The 21,035-nt window shown below is 49.4% G+C and overlaps 1 protein-coding gene across 1 annotated transcript; it reads left to right on the forward strand.

Moving 5' to 3' along the window:
* Positions 1-8,055: 8,055 nt before the first annotated feature.
* Positions 8,056-20,654, forward strand: ACTL6B (actin like 6B). The gene is made up of 14 exons (XM_061589070.1): positions 8,056-8,080; positions 9,169-9,245; positions 9,371-9,533; positions 10,111-10,211; positions 10,322-10,419; positions 10,694-10,788; positions 11,647-11,753; positions 12,841-12,930; positions 14,120-14,181; positions 15,027-15,141; positions 17,007-17,087; positions 17,848-17,943; positions 19,527-19,613; positions 20,028-20,654. The coding sequence occupies exons 1-14, from the start codon at positions 8,056-8,058 to the stop codon at positions 20,106-20,108; spliced, it is 1,278 nt and encodes a 425-aa protein (XP_061445054.1). The 3' UTR covers positions 20,109-20,654.
* The last annotated feature ends 381 nt before the right edge of the window (positions 20,655-21,035 follow it).

Genomic DNA, 21,035 nt, shown 5'->3' on the forward strand with positions numbered 1-21,035 from the left:
CCCCCCTCCAGCCACATGCACAAAAAGTACACAAGAAGACCTTTTTTAACCTCCCCTCCCATAAGAAGACCCAGGAGTTCCGGCGCCCCCTCTCCTCTGCCCTCTCTTCCCCCCCCCGCGAACCCAGGAGTCCGGGGCTATGTTCTCTTTCTCCCTCCCCCGCCGTCCTTTAACTGATATCTGCTCCTTTAAAGAGCAGCACGACATGCAGGCGGGCAGTCAACAAGTGCAGCTTTATTCTGGCCTGGAAGCCTCACCAGCTGAATTTCTGCCTGCCAGCGCGTTGTTAAAAGGTGCGGGAGAGCCCTGCTTCAACTACTATTCTCCTCCTCTTCGACCCAGAGAATCCAGGTAGCTAAGAAGGCAGGAACCGGGGGGGGGTCTACATGAAGGAGGAAAAACATCACTGAGAAAAAAAAATAAAAGAGGAACTGCTTTCAGGAAATTAATATGGTGGGAGAGGAAAGGAAATCCCCTTCTCTCAAGGCAGCAGAGGACGGTGTTTTGGAGAGACAGAAGAGCTGGGGGGGGGAGTCTGGTTTGGAGTCCAAAATGGCCTGAGGGGGCCAAGGCAGGCAGAACATCAACAGAAGAGGAGGCTTCCAGCTGGCTGCACCTGTTAGTTGCCTGCCTGTTACCTAGCTCTTAAAAGAGTCATTTGTGCCCTCAAATGTTAAAATCCACAGATGCATTGGAAAGGGTTCACCTGCTCTATTTCTGCCTGTTGTTCAGCTTTTGAAAACCCCACCACCCCTGTCAGGAAAAAAAGGGGGGAACAGTTTACATTTAAAATAATAATTTTTAAAAGATCACAGGATGATGAAGAAGAAAAAGTGCTGTGGAGTTTGCGTGAGAAGACCCCTGGACTTCCAGACAGGGATGAAGAGTACCCTGCTTTTTTGATGGTGGGGGAGAGAGTTTTTCAAAGCTGGGGTGTAGTGAAAACCAGCTTAAGCACCCTTTTCGATTTCCAATAAAGGCCTTTAAATAGTGGTTGAAATAGCTGGGTATATCTTTCTATACGCATACTTTCAGGGCATGGTTGTTGGTGAAATGAGGACAGTTTTAACCCGTACTCTGCAAATAAATATAGCACTGTTGTCCATTGTGCAATATTATTATTACTATTACTATTATTATTATTAGATATATATCCCGCCATTCCTCCCAGCAGGAGTCCAGGATGGCAAACAAAAGCACTAAAAACATTAAAACATCATAGAAACAAACTTTAAAACACATTAAACCAAAACATCTTCAAAAGAGTTACTTAAAAAAAGCTATCAAAAAATCTTCTAAGATTAAAAACATTTTAAAAAGAAAGTTTAAGAACATATTAAAAAGCAATTCCAACACAGATGCTGACTGGGATAAGGTCTCAACTTAAAAGGCTTGTTGAAAGAGAAGAGTCTTCAATAGGCTCCAAAATGATAACAGAGATGCCGCCTAATATTCCAGGGGAGGGAATTCCACAGGGTAGGTGCTGCCACGCGAAAGGTCCATTTCCTATGTTGTGCAGAATGGACCTTCTGATAAGATGGTATCTGCAGCAGGCCCTCACCTGCGGAGCGCAGTGATCAACTGGGTATATAAGGGATAAGACAGTCTTTCAGGTATCCTGGTCCCAAGCTGTAAAGGGCTTTGTACACCAAGACTAGAACTTTGAACTTGGCACAGTAGCAAATGGGCAGCCAGTACAATTCTTTCAGCAGTGGGGTGACATGTTGGCGATACCCTGCCCCAGTAAGCAATCTTGCCGCCACCTTTTGCACCAGCTGCAGCTTCTGGACCAACCTCAAGGGCAGCCCCACATAGAGCACTTTATAGTAATCCAGCCTAGAGGTTACCAGTGCGTGGACAACAGTGGTCAGGCTATCCCGGTCCAGAAATGGCTGCGGCTGTCTTACCAGCCGAAGCTGGTCAAAGGCACTCCTAGCAATGGAGGTCACCTGGGCCTCTAGCGACAAAGATGGATCCAGAAGAACCCCCAGACCACGGACCTGCTCTTTCAGAGGGAGTACGCCCCCATCCAAAGCAGGCAACTTAGCAACAACAATAGACATTGAATCTCTTTTTTTCTGATAGTTAATTCTTTGCTTCCCAAATTCTAACCCATTTGGAATGGGGGTAGTACTTCTGTTTAGTTACTCTGGAATAAAAGTGGAATCCCTGTTCAGTTACTCTGGAATAAAGATGGTCATTGCTGCAGTTAACCACTTTGGAACGCAGGAAGCTGCCTTCCCCTGAGTCAGACCACTGGTCTATCTAGCTAAATATGGTGCAAACTAGTCCCCTGTAGCACCATCAATCCAGCTTAGTGTTGCGACGCTGGAGAACATTGATCACTTTTCCTATCTTGGCAGCCATCTCTCTGTAAAAGCTGACATCGATGCTGAAATTCAACATTGTCTGAGCTCTGTGAGTGCCGCATTACCCCAGAAAGAAGAGTGTTCGAGGATCAAGATATTCGCAAGGAGACCAAAATGCTTATTTACAAAAGCCATTGTACTACCGACCTTACTGTACGCCTGTGAAACATGGACTATTTATAAACACCACTGCCAACTTCTTGAAAGATTCCACCAACACTGCCTTAGAAAAATTCTGCAAATTACTTGGGAAGACAGATGGACTAATGTTAGTGTATTGGAAGAAGGAAAGACTACCAGTGTTGAAACGATGATCCTTTAACATCAACTTCGCTGGACTGGCCATGTTGTTCGAATGCCTGATCACCGTCTTCCAAAGCGGTTACTTTACTCCCAACTTAAGGATGGAAAATGGAATATCAGTGGACAGCGAAAGAGGTTTAAAGATGTTCTTAAAGCGAATCTACAAAAATGCAACATGAACATTGAGAACTGGGAAGTCTTGGCCCATGAATGTCCCAAATGGAGATTGCCTATTATCAAAGGCGCTGTGGACTTTGAAGAAGCACAAGGCGAAAGGGACAAACAAGCTAAGCGGAAGCCACGTCAAGCACATCCACATTGCGACCATCTTCCATCTGGAAACCTCTGTCCTCACTGTGGGAGGCTGTGTGGATCCAGAATTGGCCTCCACAGTCACGGTTAAAGACCTTATTTTGGAAGACAATGTTACTCGGTCACGAGTGATTTCCAATGAATGAATGGTCTGCATCTATTTATTTATTAAATTTCTATCCTTCCCTTCCTCCCAGAAGGAGCCCAAGGCAGCAAAGGACAAAACACTAAAAACAAAACACCTTAAAAATAAAACATCTTAAAAACATATTTTTAAAAAGCTTTAAAAAATCTAAAAAATCAGTTCCAGCACAGATGCAGACTGGGATAAGGTCTCTACTTAAAAGGCTTGTTGAAAGAGGAAGGTCTTCAGGAGGCATTGCAAAGATAACAGAGATGGTGCCTGTCTAATATTTAAGGGGAGGGAATTCCAAAGGGTGGGTGTCACTCAGGGTCGGTGCCAGGCATGACTGGGCCCTTGGGCACCAGCCTGCCTGGGCGCACAGCTCCTGCCTGTTCCACCTACCTCTCTCCTGTCTTGTGCTGCTGGGCCCACAGGGCTACCATCAACCAAGATGGCAGCAGAGGCTTCTCTAAGGGGCTATTGCTCTTGCCGCCATCTTGGTTGATGGCATGCATGCGTGGTGCATGCACAAGACTGCCATCAACCAAGATGGCGGTAGGGGCATCAATCTCTTAAAGAAGCCTCTGCCGTCATCTTGGTTGATGGCAGCCCTGCATGGGCAGTGCGCACAGCAGCATTAGACAGGAGAGAGGTAGGTGGAGCGAGCGAACAGGCAGGCATCCTGGAAGCTCCTTCCCTGTGATCCATGGTAGGGACCCTGCCGTGAATCGCAGAAGGGGAGCGCTACTCTCCCACCCTAACAAGGGGCCCTTCAGGGGCCCTCAGCCAGGCCCAACCGGGCCACCCTTTGGCGCCGGCCCTGGTGCCACTACACTTAAGGTGCACTTCCTATGTTGTGTGGAACGGACCTCCTGATAAGATGGTATCTGCAGGAGGCCCTCACCTGCAGAGCGCAGTGATCAACTGGGTATATAAGGAGTAAGACGGTCTTTCAGGTATCCTGGTCCCAAACTGTACAGGGCTTTGTACACCAGAAACAGCACCCTGAACTTGGCCCAGCAGCTAATGGGCAGCCAGTGCAATTATTTCAGCAGCAGGGTGACCTGTTGGCGATATCCTACCCCAGTGAGCAGTTGCACCAGCTGCAGCTTCCGGACCAAGCTCAAGGGCAGCCCCACATAGAGCGCATTACAGTAATCCAACCTGGAGGTTGCCAGTGCATGGACAACAGTGGCCGGGCTGGTAAAACACTTGACTGGTTTCAGACAGAGAACATTCCTAGCCCTACCTGAAGATGTTGAGGACTGAACCACAGATCCTCTGCATGCAGATGCTGAGCTCCAGAGCTACAGTACCATTGAGCTACAGGCCTTCTGCATTTCTAGAAAGGTACTTTGGAATAAGGTGGAATTAATTACTCGGGAAAAGGTACTCATTGCTGTGGTTAATTAATTGCTTCCAAAATTCTAATCCAGTTGGGGCCAGGAGCAGTTATTCCTGTTCAGCTTAGTTACACAGCAGGGGCTTTATCACAGTTTTTTGGTGGCACCATTTCTAGTAAAATGGCCAAGAACGTTCTTCAGGAAAAAAGTTGGTTCCATTTTTTTTCCTGCAGTCGGTTGAAGATAGCAAGTGTCAGTGGGCAGCCAAAGAAAAGCATTTCTGCTTGGGAAAGGGAGGGTGGTTCAGTGGGAGGGCGCCTGCTTTGCATCAATCCCTGATGGCATCTCCAGGTAGCGTTTGGAATGGTTCCTGCCTGCAACCATGGAGAGCTGCAGCCAGCCAGTTTAGACAATGTTCATAGTGGCCTGACTCAGTATAAGTCAGTCAGCATCCTCAGTTTTTCTGCTCCTGTGTTCAGTTTGTGTTCTGCCATCCTTTGGGGAGAGATCACCTAAGTTAGACCTGAAGGGTTGAAGGTGAGTCTGAGCCTCTCCCTGCACAGAACATCCTTGAGAACCTCCATAGCCCTGGATCCCAGAATCACCTTATTGAATGCCATATCCTTACTGCAGGGGTGGGGAACCTTGGTAGGCAGAAGGGACTCTCTCTCTCTCTCTCTCTCTCTCTCTCTCTCTCCTCCATCCAGAGAAGCAACAGGGCACGATCAGAGTTCAAGGACTAACAAAGACACTCCAGGAAGGTGCAAAGCAGGGCCAGTGAGGAGTGTGGCCTGGGAAGAGGGCATGTGGCCTTGGGAGAGTTCCAAGGGCCAGATAGAAAGGACTTGAGGGCCACATTTGGCCCCCAGTCCTGAGCTTCTCCATCTCTGCCTTACTGGATATTATTATTATGTTAATTTATACACCACTCCCATGCCAGAATGGCTTCTAAGCAGCTTACAAGCATAAAATCAATTAAAATATCCATATATAATTAAAATATACCACAAAACAATGCCGTCAAAATAGTAAAAACACCCATATTTTTAATATACAATAAAACAAGCCCATTCCAAAGCATAATGGGCAGGAAAATGGCAAATGCAATTCAATATAAATAATATAAACAAGTGTAAAATTATGCATACTGGAGCAAAAAATCTGAATTTCACATATACGCTCATGGGGTCTGAACTAGCGGTGACCGACCAGGAGAGAGACCTCGGGGTTGTAGTGGACAGCACAATGAAAATGGCAACCCAGTGTGCGGCACCTGTGAAAAAGGCAAATTCCATGCTAGGGATAATTAAGAAAGGTATTGAAAATAAAACAGCCGATATCATAACGTTGTATAAATCTATGGTGCGGCCGCATTTGGAATACTGTGTACAGTTCTGGTCGCCTCATCTCAAAAAGGATATTATAGAGTTGGAAAAGGTTCAGAAGAGGGCAACCAGAATGATCAGGGGGATGGAACGACTCCCTTATGGGGAAAGGTTGCAGCATTTGGGGCTTTTTAGTTTAGAGAAAAGGCGGGTCAGAAGAGACATGATAGAAGTGTATAAAATTATGCATGGCATTGAGAAAGTGGATAGAGAAAAGTTTTTCTCCCTCTCTCATAATACTAGAACTTGTGGACATTCAAAGAAGCTGAATGTTGGAAGATTCAGGACAGACAAAGGAAGTACTTCTTAGTCAGCGCATAGTTAAACTATGGAATTTGCTCCCACAAGACGCAGTAATGGCCACCAGCTTGGATGGCTTTAAAAGAAGATTAGACCAATTCATGGAGGACAGGGCTATCAATGGCTACTAGCCGTGATGGCTGTGCTCTGCCACCCTAGTCAGAGGCAGCATGCTTCTGAAAACCAGTTGCTGGAAGCCTCAGGAGGGGAGAGTGTTCTTGCACTCGGGTCCTGCTTGCAGGCTTCCCCCAGGCACCTGGTTGGCCACTGTGAGAACAGGATGCTGGACTAGATGGGCCACTGGCCTGATCCAGCAGGCTCTTCTTATGTTCTTATGTTCTAACAATTCAAAAGGTTAAAAGAGCCACTAAATCCACTGGCCAGTAGCGTAGTGGCAAATTCAGAAGTTCAGGGTTCCCTTCTCAATAGTCACAGTCTTGCCTTCCTTTTTTTGCTGCTGGGTTGAAAATGAGACCCTTGTTAATGCCTTCTCCCACAACAACAACTGTCCTTAAAAGCCAATAAGCATGAAAGGTGAGGGTGTTAGCTGCTGATAAGAGTCTTCTCGGTGGCTGACTCACCTTTCACTCTGATTGCCTCCAATCAGCAGGAAAGGACAAGGAAGAAATTTAGAAGACTCTCCTCAGTGGCTAACACCCCCCCTTTCATGCTGATTGGCTCATAGGATACTGGAGACATAGGGACCCTGCTCCCAAAAAAGTAAGGGGTCTAAGACCCCCTGAGACCCCAGATGACTATACCCCTGCCATTGGCTCAGGAAGGTCAAGTGCAGGGGAATGCTTGCCTAAACAGGTGTGTCCTCAAGAGCCGGTGGAATGCCAATACTGATGGGGCCTCTCGTATTTCAGTAGGGAGGGCATTCCACAACACTGGAAAAACACCAGTGAAAAAGCCCACAGTGAAATGTGCAGAGCTACATCAGACCCTCATCAAATGCAACGCTGCAGCCACAAACCAGAATTAGGGATTCAAAGGTTCCTTTGAGAAACTGCAAAAGAGCAGGAAAAGGAAAAGGGGGGGATGTGAAGGGCAAAAAGCTGGCTGGTTCCAACCTCTTCCTGTAAAGGAATTGCAAAAAGTTGTCCACCTTTATCGGCGTGGGTTGCCTTTTCAGAATTTTTTCCTGGGATTCATGCACATACACTCAACCCACGGCGGGGGGTGGCATGGGGCAGAGGAGCCGGCATAGCGGACATGCAGTCGGTCTCTGCCATATCCATTTTGAGGAGGGGACTATGATGGGATGTTGGGTGCGTCTCCCTCACCAACAGAAGGAGCACATTGTGCCAAGAATACCCAGTCGCTCAATTTATCAAAGAGAACGTGCCTGGAGGCCGGCAAAACAATTATCTGGCTTGAAGTAAGCCAGTCTTTGCCAACCTGGCGCCCTCCAGCTCCCGTCGGCTGGGGCTGATGGAAGTTGCAGTCCAAAACTGCTGGCGGGCACCAGGTTGGGGAAGGCTGAAGGAAGCCCTCATCCCCACACAAACACAGACTCATTAGGGGCCTGGCACTGCCTTTTGTCCTTTGACACCAGAGTTCAGGAAGGGCTCTCCCCTAACCCACCCACCCACTGTAAGAAGGGGGGTGCCCCGCCTTTTCTCTGCCCCGTCCAGCCCCCACCCCCTTGGCCCCTTTAAGAATGGAGCTGTGCTCTCCTCTCATTGTCTCCAAAGGCAGCCAATCAGGGGCTCTGCTGGGCTTCGGGGTGCAGAGCCTTGATTGGCTACGACGCATGCCTCCCCCCCATTCCATCTTTATCTCCCCTCCCTCCTTCTGCAGCCCCCCTCCCCAGGTTGCTGTCCACCGGCCTGGGTGCTGAATCGTGCGCCAAGCCCTGCCCCTCGCAGCCATCCGGAACACTTGCCAACGGGGGCTGGAGAGGCCTCGGAGTCGGGATGAGCGGAGGGGTCTACGGAGGAGGTAAAGGCTCTCTCGCCATGCCCCTTGGGCTGCTTGGATCGGGGATCGCCGCCTGCCCTCCCCTCCCCTCCCCTGTCCCCCCATCCAGGCCCTCCATGTGCTTGGGCAGATGAAGCTGGCGACCCCAAGAGCCCTCCACCACAGACCACCCTCCAAACAGCTGCCCGCCCCCCCCCCCAGCGCTGGCTGAGCAACTAGAGAGTGCTGCACACACCCCACCCTGGCTCGGAGGACTGGGCTTACTCTTGCGCAAACCAGCCAAGGGAGGGCCATTGGGATGGTCCGCCTCAGGTAGCAGCACAGCCCTGTGATCAGGTCCCGTTTTGACTAGCGGCTTTGGATTCAGTGGCCTTCCCTGATTGCCTGGCCCTCCCATCCATCTTGGCTCACTTCTTCAGGCGGCCTTCTCTCTTGGCTACTGCGGGCATCGGATGGTTCTTCCTCCTGTTAAAATGGGGGGGGGAGGCTGTGATTGTTCCAGGTCAGCTTTTGCCATCCTGGCGCCCGGCAGCTGTTTTGGGCGACACCTCCCATCAGCCCCATCCGGCAAAGCTGCGATCCCACCAGACTCAGGGTCATCGGGCTGTGCTGGTTGGGGATGATGGGAACTGCCATCCAAAAGAGCTGGAGGGCACCAGGGTGGCAAAGATGGTTATAGATAGTCCTATATGATGGAGGTTGGTGAATGGGAAACCCCTAGAGCGGCCTTTCCCAACCGGTGTGCCTCCAGATGTTGTTGGACCACAACTCCCATCAGTCTCAGCCATTGGCCTGGTTGAGGCTGATGGGAGTTGTGGTCCAACAACATCTGGAGGCACACCGGTTGGGAAAGGCTGCCCTAGAGCATGCCTCTGAGTACCAGTCGCTGGGAATCACAAGTGAGGAGGAGAGGGCAGTTCTTGCACTCCGGTCCTGCTTGCTGCTTCGCCTTGGGGGCATCTGGGCTAGAGGGCTGATCCAGCAGGCTCTTCTTATGTTCAAACTGGGTGCCAGGAAAGCCTCCCCTGGGGGGACGGCCACTCCACACCACTCCCCAAATATTGGCACCTGCATACTGAATGTAATCTCTACCTGTGATTCCTCCTTAGATGAGGTTGGGGCGTTGGTCTTTGACATTGGCTCATTCTCTGTCCGGGCTGGCTATGCAGGGGAAGACTGTCCCAAGGTACGATCCTGGGGCACCCAAAACATCTGCCCCGAGCACAGCTGTGCAGCCTCCTCCCTCACCCTTCCCTTGCCTCTTAGAGATGGGCCAGAGGGGACCTCCCCCAACCGCTGGTCTCTTTGCAGGCAGATTTTCCCACCACTGTGGGTTTACTCTCCCACGACGAGTCAGCGATGGAGCTGGACGGAGAGGAGAAGAAAACTGGGAAGGTCTACTACATTGACACCAACTCCTTGCACGTCCCGCGGGAGAACACAGAGGTCATTTCGCCACTCAAGAATGGGATGAGTATGAAGCATCTCTCTCTCCCTCCTTCCCTCCCTCCCCCCTGTGTGTGTGTGTGTGTGTAGAGAGAGAGAGAGAGAGAGAGAGCCTGGTGGCCCTCTGACATGGCACACCATCAGGTCAGGAAATGCTGGGATTCTATTTACTCAGCTCTTAGAGTGCTTGGTTGGGAACCATTAAACATGTATGAAACTGGTTTGACTTTGCAATGCGGGCAGGCTGTCTTTCGTTCTTCTGCACTAAGGCATCTCTCTCAGCCATTAAACTCCTCCTGCTCCTCCCCTCTGCATCACCCTCCCCAGAAACATCAAAACATTGCCAGGCAGCCTTGGTTGGTTGTGTCCCAAGTGCACTGGAGTTAATGGAACACCACCAGTGTGCACTGAAGTGCATTGCAGGGTTCTTTCTTTAATAGTCAGCAGATGTCGCTATTGCCCCACTAAACTCTATTGTAAAGGGCCATCTGATTAAGTGAATGGGAACCCTAATGGGGGCCCCTCAAATGGTGGAGAAATGTTGACAGGATGGGGGCAGGGGTCCTTCTTTCCTGACAATGCCCACATTCTCCTTTCTACCCCAGTTGAAGACTGGGACTGTTTTCAAGCCATACTGGACCACACCTACAACAAGCATATCAAATCGGAGCCAAACCTGCACCCTGTGCTCATGTCTGAGGCCCCGGTATGTATCCTACCAAGCCCCCTCCCCCCAATCCTCCCCCCTCCTCTTGTGCAACTTGTCCTGCTCTGCCCCCCTTTCCCTGACACTTTGCCCTCTCCCCTCTCTTGCAGTGGAACACGCGCGCCAAGCGTGAGAAACTGACGGAGTTGATGTTTGAGCATTACAGCATCCCAGCTTTCTTTCTCTGCAAGACGGCTGTCCTCACAGCGTATCCTCCTCCCATTGGGAAGTGAGACTATTTACCTCAGCTTCCCCACCCCGAACAAAATGGATTGTCATTCCTCCCCCCACAACTCCAAAATATCCAGTGGCAGGCAGTTCCAACAGTTACCTGCAGTTATTATTTCCTTCATGTAATTGAGTGGAAGGATGCAAAAATGCTAAATTGAGAGGAGTTGCAAAAAGGGCTTCGGGGAGGGGGGAGCTCTCCCCTCCAACACATACAATACTGACTTGCTGAAGCCTTGACTTTTGACCCCCAGTTTTGCCAATGGAAGGAGCACTGGCCTTGTCCTGGACAGTGGGGCAACACACACCACAGCCATCCCAGTTCATGATGGTTACATCCTACAGCAAGGTTGGACTTGGGTTCCATGGTCCTCTGGGAGAGAATTGGGGCTCAGTGGTTGGAGTAGAGAAGGTGGGGGGCAGGATGCTCAGGGGAAAATAGCACTGAGGGCAAGTGATGCAGGAGAGCAAAGGATTCTGGGGCAGAGCAAGGCTTCTCAGATCTGGAGGGACAAAGGAGTGGTCCTGTGGGTTCAGAAGGGGATGCGGGGGGGGGCAGGGAGAGCAAAGAGATCTTGACTAGGGACAGTAAAGACTGGGGGCTCCGATATCAGTGGGGAAGTGAATCCATTCTGGGTTTTATTCCAAACTTTCAAGGAGCTGTTTGAGGTGCTTTCAGCTCCTTGAAAGTTCAGACTAAAAGCCAGAGCACATTCACTGCCCCACTGACATCAGAGCCACCAGTCTCCATGGACTAGGAATGGGGGAGAAATTTGATTTGGTTCACATTTCAAGGTGAGCCTCTCTAACTGGCACTTCCTGCAACAAAACAAGAACCAAAATGCCGCTAAAAGTCAACATTTGCACTTTTTCTGAACGTTGCAGTCTCGTTCTGCAGCCAAGTGACAGGTACAAGAATGCATATACTGTGGCATAGAGTGCACAAAACACTTATATTAGTGAAAATAACGTTGAAATGTGTTATATTAAGGAAAATTGCATACAGACATGGGTATCAGGAGAAATTCACACTGAAATGCTGGTAAATTTTCATGATGACTTTTAAAGAAATGTTCTTAGCAATGTGGAAATGAAAAACAGAAAGGAAGCCAAATGGACAGACTTGCCCATCCGGAGGCGTCATGACTCTGAGGAGCTGGGCACTCACAACTAACTAACTAACTAACTTCTCCTCTTTGGCTTTCAGGAATCGTGAAATCCCCCCTGGCTGGAGACTTCATCTCCATGCAGTGCCGTGAACTTTTCCAGGAGATGAACATCGAGATCATTCCGCCCTACATGATTGCAGCCAAGGTGGTATTGCCTCCTCCTTGTAGTGCCGCTCCATGGAGTTGGAGAGGGGCCCACAGCTTAGTGGTGGTGGAGCACCTGCTTGGCATTTAGAAGGTCCCTGGTGCAAGCCCTGCCAGCGTCTCCAGGGTGCAGGAAGACAGGGGAGGCAGTGGGGCTAGAGCAGGCAGGAAGGCCAACACAGGAGGGTTTTCATAGGTTACAGCTGCCTTCCTCCAAGCCGGAGACCCTCGAGGTGTTTTGGACCATGGTTCCCATCACCTCCAGCATCATCCTGCCCTGTTGGCTGGGCCTGATGTGAGTTGTAGGCCAAAACACTGAGGGCCACAAGCTTGGTGAAAGGTCGGATTACAGTATAGGTTTTAAATTACTCCGTTAGGAAAGTTATGTACTATGGAACTGAGGCTTGGTTGGAACTAAGGCTGCAATCCAAGAAACACTTACCTGGGAGTAAGTATCATTGAACCCAACAGAACTTATTTCTGAGTAGACTTGTATTGGATTGCAGCCTTAGTCTAAAGGATCCCTTGAGACCTCCGTCTTGCTCTAAAGTTCTGCATTGTTGTTGTTCTTGTTATGTGCCTTCAAGTCGATTATGACTTATGGTGACCCTATGAATCAGCAACCTCCAGCAGCTGCTGTCGTAAACCAGCCCGTTCAGAGCCAACCTAGTGCCGTCCAGCTGTTTTGGACTCCAACTGCCATCAGCCCCAGCCAGCACGGCAGGATCAGACCAAAAGCTGATCTAGACAAATGAAAAAAAAAATCCGCATTAACAACCCACTTTGCTGGCTCTCTCACCAAGAATTAACCAGTCTCTCTGATGAGGAACCCTGTTTATCTCAAAAGCCTGCACCTATTCAAATTGCCCAATGAATGAATATCTCCTTCACTTGCTAATGCAAGTAAAATAAAATCTGGGGACTTAGGCCAAATTAAAAAAAAAAAGAAATTTGAGGAATTGAGGAAGGATACCATAAAGGCAGGGGGGCAGGGGAGAGGGGTTCCCCCCCAAAAGTCCACAATGTCTTCCAACCAACTTGCCTTCCTTTCTATTCTCTCTCTTTCCCTTTGACCCCCCCCTCTCCAGGAGCCTGTGCGGGAAGGGGCTGCCCCAAACTGGAAGAAGAAGGAGAAGCTGCCTCAAGTCAGCAAATCCTGGAACAATTACATGTGCAATGTGAGAGAGACGCCGGACTCCTGGGTGCTCTGGAAAGGGGGGAGGTGGAGAGACAAGTCCAAAAGCTGAGAGCGAGGGGAAGGGAGGGAGCCAGGACTCCTGGGTTCCTTGAAAGACGAGAGGGGAGGGATCCTCAGAGCCAGGATTTCTGACCTTGTGTGTATGTGTGGTTAGGATGATCAGTTATGCATTGCCCAAAGGACAGGTTTTCATCACCCAAAAGAGGATGACAATATGCATAAAATCTGCATATGGTAATATATGTGTACAGATGTAGATTTAGAAACGATTGCTATAGTTTCAAAAGAAATGATGTACATATCACCACAGCAGGGAAGACATTAGGTGGCTTGGGTACCTGGTCAGCAGGCTGACCAGATGTGGCTAACTGTTGATGGGCAACAACCAGACACACACAGACAGCCCCCACACACTGCTTGGCTCTTAGGGTTCCTTGTCTTTAACCCATGCCTGAGCTGGCCAGCCCTCAAATAGAGGACACCTTCAAAGGCAGGACTGTCCTCTGAAAGCCCTTCCCAAGAGAGGACTGTCCTGTGCAGCATAGGACACACGGCCACCCTCGGGATGGAGGAAAGGAAGCGGAAGAATAAGAACGGCCAAGTGGAGCAAAATCTAGGGAGAGGATGTTGGGAGTCTTCATTCTCTGGAGTCAGGGAGCTGCTAGTGGAGGCTGGTCCATGAGGGTGCATGGGGCACTGCCCCACCAACCTCACTGTGCCCTCACTCAGCCCTCACTTGCCCTTCTTCTTATTTACAACCAGCCCAGGCGGTCAGCTTCCTCCTCCTTACTCTCAGGGTTGCCCTTTTAGAATTCAGCAGGGAGGAGGAACATGGGCGCAAAACTAGAATTTGCTGGCTCCGCCTTTCAGTCACTCTGGCTCCACCTACTGTTGGGCGCCCTGCCTTCCGCCCCACCCGTCCCACTGGGCACCAGCCTCCACGGAGAACTGCATGGTGAGCCTGACCCCCTGGGTTCTTCAGGTCGGCCGCCTTCTGGATTGGGAGCTAGACGGATCCTTGAGAGGGGCCTTAGAGGGGGTGGGGGGATGTGGGATGAGTGAGGTGAGGTTTGATGGGGGTGGGCTGGCAGAATGGGGAGCCAGGATGTCACAGGGAGCTGACCGTCTGTCCTTATGTCCCCTGCCCACACTTCACCTGACCCCAACAGGAGGTCATACAAGATTTCCAGGCCTCTGTGCTGCAAGTTTCAGATTCTCCGTATGATGAACAGTGAGTATCAGGGCTGGGTTTGGTAACTGCGTTGGGGGGTGGGGGACAGCTGAAGCAGAAAGGGCTTCAGTGGGTGGGTTTGCCTTGGAGAAGCCATTTCCTGTGTCCAGCTTGGCTGTGGAGGGTCCCGGCTGTGTCAGTCATTTCCCTAGTGGCCAAGCTCACCGTAATCTGGTCTTCTTCTTCTTCTTCTTCTTCTTCTTCTTCTTCTTCCTCTTCCTCTTCCTCTTCTTCTTCTTCTTCTTCTTCTTCTAATTATAATTATTATTAACAACAACAACAACAACTTTCTATCCTGGCTTTCCTCCCAGAAGGAGCCCAGAGGCCTCTGGATGCCAGTTGCGGGGCGGGGGAGGTCATGAGGGGAGAGGCTGCTTCTGCAAAGCAGGGCATGTGTGGGGCATGATCTGGCAAAAGGAAGGGTTCCTGAGGAGAGTCCTAAGGGCTAGAGAGAGAGACCAGAAGGGCCACATGGCTTCCCATCCCTGCCTTAAGGTGCCATCAAATGACTCTGCAACAGACTAAGGAGCAACTTGCCCTTTCGATGATTTAAGCAGGAAACAAGAAATCCTGCTTGGATAGTTAGACTTTAGGAGTTGGCATCTGGCATGTTAGTGCATGAATAATGATGGTCTCCCAAATGTGAGCATTTTGTTTTCAAGCTTGGGGGGCACGGTATGCCCCTCTTTCTCCATCCCATGCAGCCCTCCCCAGCCTGGTGATCTCCAGCTGTTTTGGACTTCAGCTCACTGGGAGGGCCCCAGTTTTTTGGGGGGGTGTTATATGATGGCACGGCCAAGCACTTGTACCCTCTTTGCCTCCCCCTCCCCCCTTGTCCGGAGCAGGGTAGCTGCCCAGATGCCCACCGTCCACTACGAAATGCCCAATGGCTACAACACCGACTATGGGGCGGAGCGGCTTCGCATCCCAGAGGGGCTTTTCGACCCCTCCAACGTGAAGGTGAGTAGTGGGATGAGGGCTGGGAGAGGGAGGGAGCAGAATGCGAAGGCAGAGATAGAGTTTGCAGAGTGCCCTGGACGCGTCTGCTTGATGACTTTGTGCATTGGAGCAGCGAATCCATGCATATGTGTTGTGTTTTCTGATACGCCTGCAGGCAGGAATGATGTGTGTACATATACCTACATGCTGGGAGAGGGGTGTATGGGTGTGCCCCCAGTGTATGTGATACAGTGTATATTTGTATACATGTTGCGTCTTCACAGATATGTTTGCCTGGGCATTCATTTGTGAGCCTTTGTGTATCCAGATGTATTCAGGGTGTGTCTGTCTGTCTGTCTGAGAGAGAGAGAGAGAGAGAGAGGGAGAGGGAGAGGGAGAGACTTCATCCACTGTTGGGAGAGGAAATCCACCCCACAGTTTGCAGAGTGTATTTTCTGAGATTTCCGATGTATGGTGGGTTGATATCTTGACCCCAGATAACATTTGTGTCTGTGGTGTCAGAAGAAGTGTGCTTGATGAGCAGAAAATGCTTATTCAGAGGACATAGAATGTTTCTGTGCATTTGACTCCAGTGTGCTTTGTTGACCTGTCCCTGGCCACTTTTCCTATGAATAAATGATGGGGGGGGGGTTTACTACCCCAACATGCTAATATTGGCTGGGGTAGCAAATACACTCCAATGCATTTCTGGGACATTTTATGCCCCTGGTGGTTTCTTGTGTTTGTTTCTAGAAAGAAAATAGTAAGTGGTAACTGACTGGAGCCATTATACAGGTTTAAATTTGTGACAATGCCCTAGAGAGACTGCTGCATAGGTCTACTTATGTGTAAATTGCACACTGAAAACTGCACCACTGGCAGGTTTTTGCCCCACAGAATTGGATGGCGAATGTGGCCCTCCTTAATATTCTTTATTGCTGTAAGTTATCCTAACGTGATCCTTATGGAGCTGCCGGCACCTAAACCCACAACTGTCTGCATGCAATACATGTGCTCTGCTACTTTTGCCTAGTGGCCCCCTTCCCCCGAATGCAGTGGTTCCCAAACTTTTTTCCACTTGAAAATTGCTGGTGCTCTTGACAAACTACTTAATGCTTTTTTTTTTTTTGGCCTGCTGTAGCAGTTAATTTTAATATGCTTTGCTAGGTTTGGTATGATTTTTAATTGTATTTTTAATTGCTGCTTTAATTTCTTGTCTTGCATGTTATTTTACTACAATTTGCATTCCATAGAATTCAAATTGTAACACAATAAAGTGCAAATAATATAAGAAATATAAGAAACGATAGAAACACCATTAAAAAGCAATGGGATATTGAACGTGAGCATGCCATGGGCCAGCACACCGAAGGAAGCTTGCAAACCACAGTTTGGGAACCTCCGCTCTAATGCATCCTTCCCCAACCTGGTGCCTAACTCTGTCAGCAGATCCAGTTTTGGATGTTGCTACAGTATCAAATATTATTTATTTACGTATTTGCCTGTACAAAAAATGTTGTGTTTGTATCTCCAACTAAAAGAAGTGTGAAATGAAGTTGTAGTAAAGATTTTACTAATTTTAGATGTGTGGGAGTTTTGTATTCATTCAGTGATAAAGAAATGGCACTCACCATTTCAAAAGTTCAGACTGTCTTGTCTTTCTTTAACAATAGGGGGATGCCATGTAGGGTCAAGATTTGTTTGACTTGAAAGGGGTGGGGCCAAGAGGGAGGAGCGGGAGGAGGAGAGTGGTTTGAGGAGGAAAGCAAGGGGACAGGGGGCCCAGCAACCTGAAGCTGGCCCTGGCTTTAACACACATGGGTACAATAGGATTATTTTGCAGTTCATGGATAAAACTTAGGTTTCACTTGTATCTTCCTCTCTAGGGTTTGTCGGGGAACACAATGTTGGGGGTCGGCCATGTGGTCACAACCAGTATTGGAATGTGCGACATTGACATTCGGCCTGTGAGTCATCCCACTGTGTCTGTGCAGGGGGTGGAGGTGGGGCTGTGGGGGTGTTCCCTCCCCTTAAGCAGAAGAGGCTGGTGGCTCCAATATCAGTGGGGCACTGAATCCACTTTCAGCACCTTGGACAGCTCATTGAAAGTTCAGACTAAAACTTGGAGCGGATTCACTGCCCCACTGACATCAGAGCCACCAGCTTCAGCTCTGCTGTTCCTGGGGCTTCCTGACTGGGAGCAGTTACGAGAGGTCGTTGGGGGTCAACGGAGAGAGCAGCTAGCCAGAAAATGCAGAAGAACAGCCCACCACCTTTCGTTGGGGTGGGATCCGTTCCACCTCTACTGTATTCAGAAGGTGCCAGGGAGTGGTTCATAGCAGTCCCCTGAAGGATGAGACTCTTGACTGCCCCCTGCTGGTGTTGTGTGATGCTCCTTTGACACCAACAAAATACTCTTCCCTAGCAAGATGTGCAAAGCTGAGGCAGACTCCAGACAAAATGGCCTTTCCCCAGAGCCACTTAAAGAAAGGGGTCTTTAGGGCTGGAAAATGGGTCCAATTAAAAATTAGCCTTTAAAAAAACTGTTATGCAAGTTGTAATAACCTGACATCTCTGACCTGCACCCTAGCAGACTGAAAATGTGCAGGGAAGGAGGACTACATCCTGAAAGTTGTAAAGGGTCGAGTCTGCGGAGAAAACGGCAGTCAGAAAGTAAGTGACAGTGACCCCAACTTGCCACTGTAACATTTCTTCTTTTCTCTGAAGGGTCTCTACGGCAGTGTTATTGTCACAGGGGGAACCACTTTGCTACAAGGCTTCACGGACCGGCTCAACCGGGAACTCTCTCAGAAAACACCACCGGTGAGTGTGTGAGAGAGACACTTCCAAGCCACACAGATATAATCATAGAATAGTAGAGTTGGAAGGGGCCTGTAAGGCCATCAAGTCCAACCCGCTGCGCAATGCAGGAATCCAAATCAAAGCATTCCTGACAGATGGCTGTCCAGCTGCCTCTTGAAGGCCTCCAGCGTCAGAGAGCCCACTACCTCTCTAGGTAATTGGTTCCATTGTCATATGGCTCTAACAGTTAGGAAGGTTTTCCTGATGTCCAGTCAAAATCTGGCTCCTGCAAGTTGAGCCCGTTATTCTGTGTCCGGCACTCTGGGATGATTGAGAAAAGATCCTGGCCTTCCTCTCTGCAACAACCTTTCATGTACTTGAAGAGTGCTATCCTATCTCCCCTCAGTCTTCCCTTCTCAAGGCTAAACATGCCCAGTTCTTTCAGTCTCTCCTCATAGGGCTTTGTTTCCAGTCCTCTGATCATCCTCGTTGCCCTCCTCTGAACCTGTTCCAGTTTGTCTGCATCCTTCTTGAAGTGCAGAGACCAGAACTGGATGCAGTACTCAAGATGAGGCCTAACCAGTACTGAATAGAGGGGAACTAATACTTCACGCGATTTGGAAACTATACTTTTGTTAATGGAGCCTAATATACCATTTGCCTTTTTTGCAGCCACATCTCACTGTTGGCTCATATTCAGCTTGTGATCAACAACAATTCCAAGATCTCTTCAGCGGGCAACATGGTTCAAGATCAGAAAAATGCCCTAGTTGGGGGGGGGAATGGGTCCCTAGAGGGCCAGCTGGTTTTTGATAGGCAATTATAGTTGCGGTTTATTGTCTTATTAAATTTATATCTTGCCCCCCCTCCCAAAAGAGACCAGGATGGTAAACACACAAATGATATAATGTCTAGAAACCTCTAAAAATAATTCCAACACAGATGCAGACTGGAAATCTCAATGGGAAAAGTCGTAGCTCAGGAGCAGGGCATCTGCTTCGCATGCAAAAGGTCCCGGGTTCAAGACCTAGCATTTCCAAGTAGGGCTGCCTGAAACCCTGGAGAGTTGTGGGTAGACAATCTTGGTCCAGCTAGCTCAGGGCTAGATTCTGACTCAGTATAAGGCAACTTCCTATGTTTTTAGTCCCAGTTTCATCGAAGGAGTTGTATAATCAACCTAAATGTCGGTGACTGGGGCAGATGGTTGAATGGGTCACAAGAACCAATTGCGCTGAGAACGTTTTCATGGTGCATGAAGGCTTTGCAAAGCTCCCAGCTGGTAATCGATGTTGCCCTTTGAAACTCCCTTTTTCAGACGTTGTGTGTGTGTGTGTGTGTTTTCCAGAGGAGCAAGGAACATCACACTATTTTGCAAATCATAATGGAAAAACTTGACATTACACACACAATCTTGGGCTCCGCTGAGGAATCATCATCATAATGTTGCAAATAATGATGGTCTTTTTGTTATTCTTGTTTATATTATTGTTATGCCTTTGTAAATTTCCCAGGTGGTCTGCAGAGGGCATTACAGGCCTTTATAACTCCCCTCCCTGCCTCTCTCTCTCTCTCTCTCTCTTTCCATATGTCACCTGTCAATCAAGAGCATGCGCCTGAAGCTCATTGCCAGCAACAGCAGCATGGAAAGGAGGTTCAGCCCTTGGATTGGGGGCTCCATCTTGGCCTCTCTCGTGAGTTAGGAGCCCTTCAGACCTTTGTGGGTTAGAAGGGGATGAGGACCAGCAGGGATGGGGGGCAGGGACGGGGAGCCAGGACTCCTGGGTTCTCTGGAAGCCGAGGAGGATTTAGCCTCTTGGAGGAAGGGGGGCTGAGAGATATTTTTGTTAAAAGGGGGGCAGAGGAGGGAGGATTCTGGGAATCAAGATTCTGGGGTTCTCTGTAAGGGCGAGAGCAAAATCAGGATACAAATCTAGCAAGGGCCCCGTGTTTGTGTGTAGTTGTGGGGAGATGGAGGCCAGCCAGGGTGGGGTGGTATATATTGCCAAGGCATTTCTGCAAGGGCAGAGGGCTAAAGCTGGGGTGAGCTGTGGGACAGAAGCCCCGGACGCCTGGGTTCCTTTTTTCCCCTCTCCTCCTCTCCCCAGGGCACCTTCCAACAGATGTGGATATCGAAGCAGGAATATGAGGAAGGGGGCAAACAGTGCGTGGAGAGGAAATGCCCCTGAAACGGCAGCTGCCCCCTTGCCCTCTTCCTGCCCCCCACCTCATGGATGCTGCAGCCCCTCCCCCCAGCGACTCTGGTCCAAATCACACCCCGCCCTGCTGCATCCTCTTGGCTTCTCTCCCCTTCCAAAGAACCCAGGAGCCCTGCACCCTGGCCTCATTTCCACTTGCTCCAGAGAAAAACCCAGGCATCCTGCAGCCCCTCTGGCCATCAGTGCTTGCTCCAACCCCAGATCAAAGTGCCCAGGAGACAAGAGTCTGGCTTCTCTCTCAGTCTCATCTGAAGCTGCTGAATTGCAAAAGAGATGGGATTTGCGGGGGACGCTCGCCTGATTCTGCGGTCCTAGACCTCTGTGGACGTCCCTGAAAGGCAGACATCCCATTTTCCTGTCTGTGTCCAGTCAGGGGCTGTGGAGGAAGCCCTCTCACCTCCCCTTCTGCCCTTTTATATGTAACCTGGGTGGGTCTATTTATTCACCGGACTGCTTAATGGATTGGCATTCATATTCTTGTTTACAATTCTTTTCGGTGTCAGAAAAATAATAAATGTGTGACATTTTCTAAAATTATTATTCATCGCCTCTGTCCGTCAGGGTCGCATTTTAAATGAGATCACTAGGGCCTCTCCAGGCATCCTTTTTATTGCACATTCATGATGACTTGTGCATTCATTGTGACATCGGGGCAGTTTTCTACAATCTCTCTTTCAATACTGTTTGCACCTGCAAAAGTTTCCATTCGCTTCACTTCCAATCAGGGCATGTCCTGTAACTTCCTGCTTGAAATCCTGCAACGTTTTAATACCACAAACTGTCCACAGATTTTTTTTGTCCCACTTTTGGTGCGCTGTAGCACAAGAATGCCCATCCAAAGGGCAATATTGCAATGACCTTTGGAAGCAACTCAGGACAACTCACAAAGTGGAATGA

This window comes from Rhineura floridana, chromosome 11, assembly GCF_030035675.1.
Source record: "Rhineura floridana isolate rRhiFlo1 chromosome 11, rRhiFlo1.hap2, whole genome shotgun sequence".
In the NCBI taxonomy this organism is placed as follows: Eukaryota; Metazoa; Chordata; class Lepidosauria; order Squamata; family Rhineuridae; genus Rhineura; species Rhineura floridana.

Excerpts from the sequence above, each read along its gene's own strand:
- ACTL6B (XM_061589070.1), top strand. The coding sequence starts at position 8,056 with ATGAGCGGAGGGGTCTACGGAGGAG. Across the intron at positions 9,534-10,110 it reads GCCACTCAAGAATGGGATGA|TTGAAGACTGGGACTGTTTT; the intron begins GTATGAAGCATC and ends TTTCTACCCCAG. Across the intron at positions 10,420-10,693 it reads AAGACGGCTGTCCTCACAGC|TTTTGCCAATGGAAGGAGCA; the intron begins GTATCCTCCTCC and ends TTTGACCCCCAG.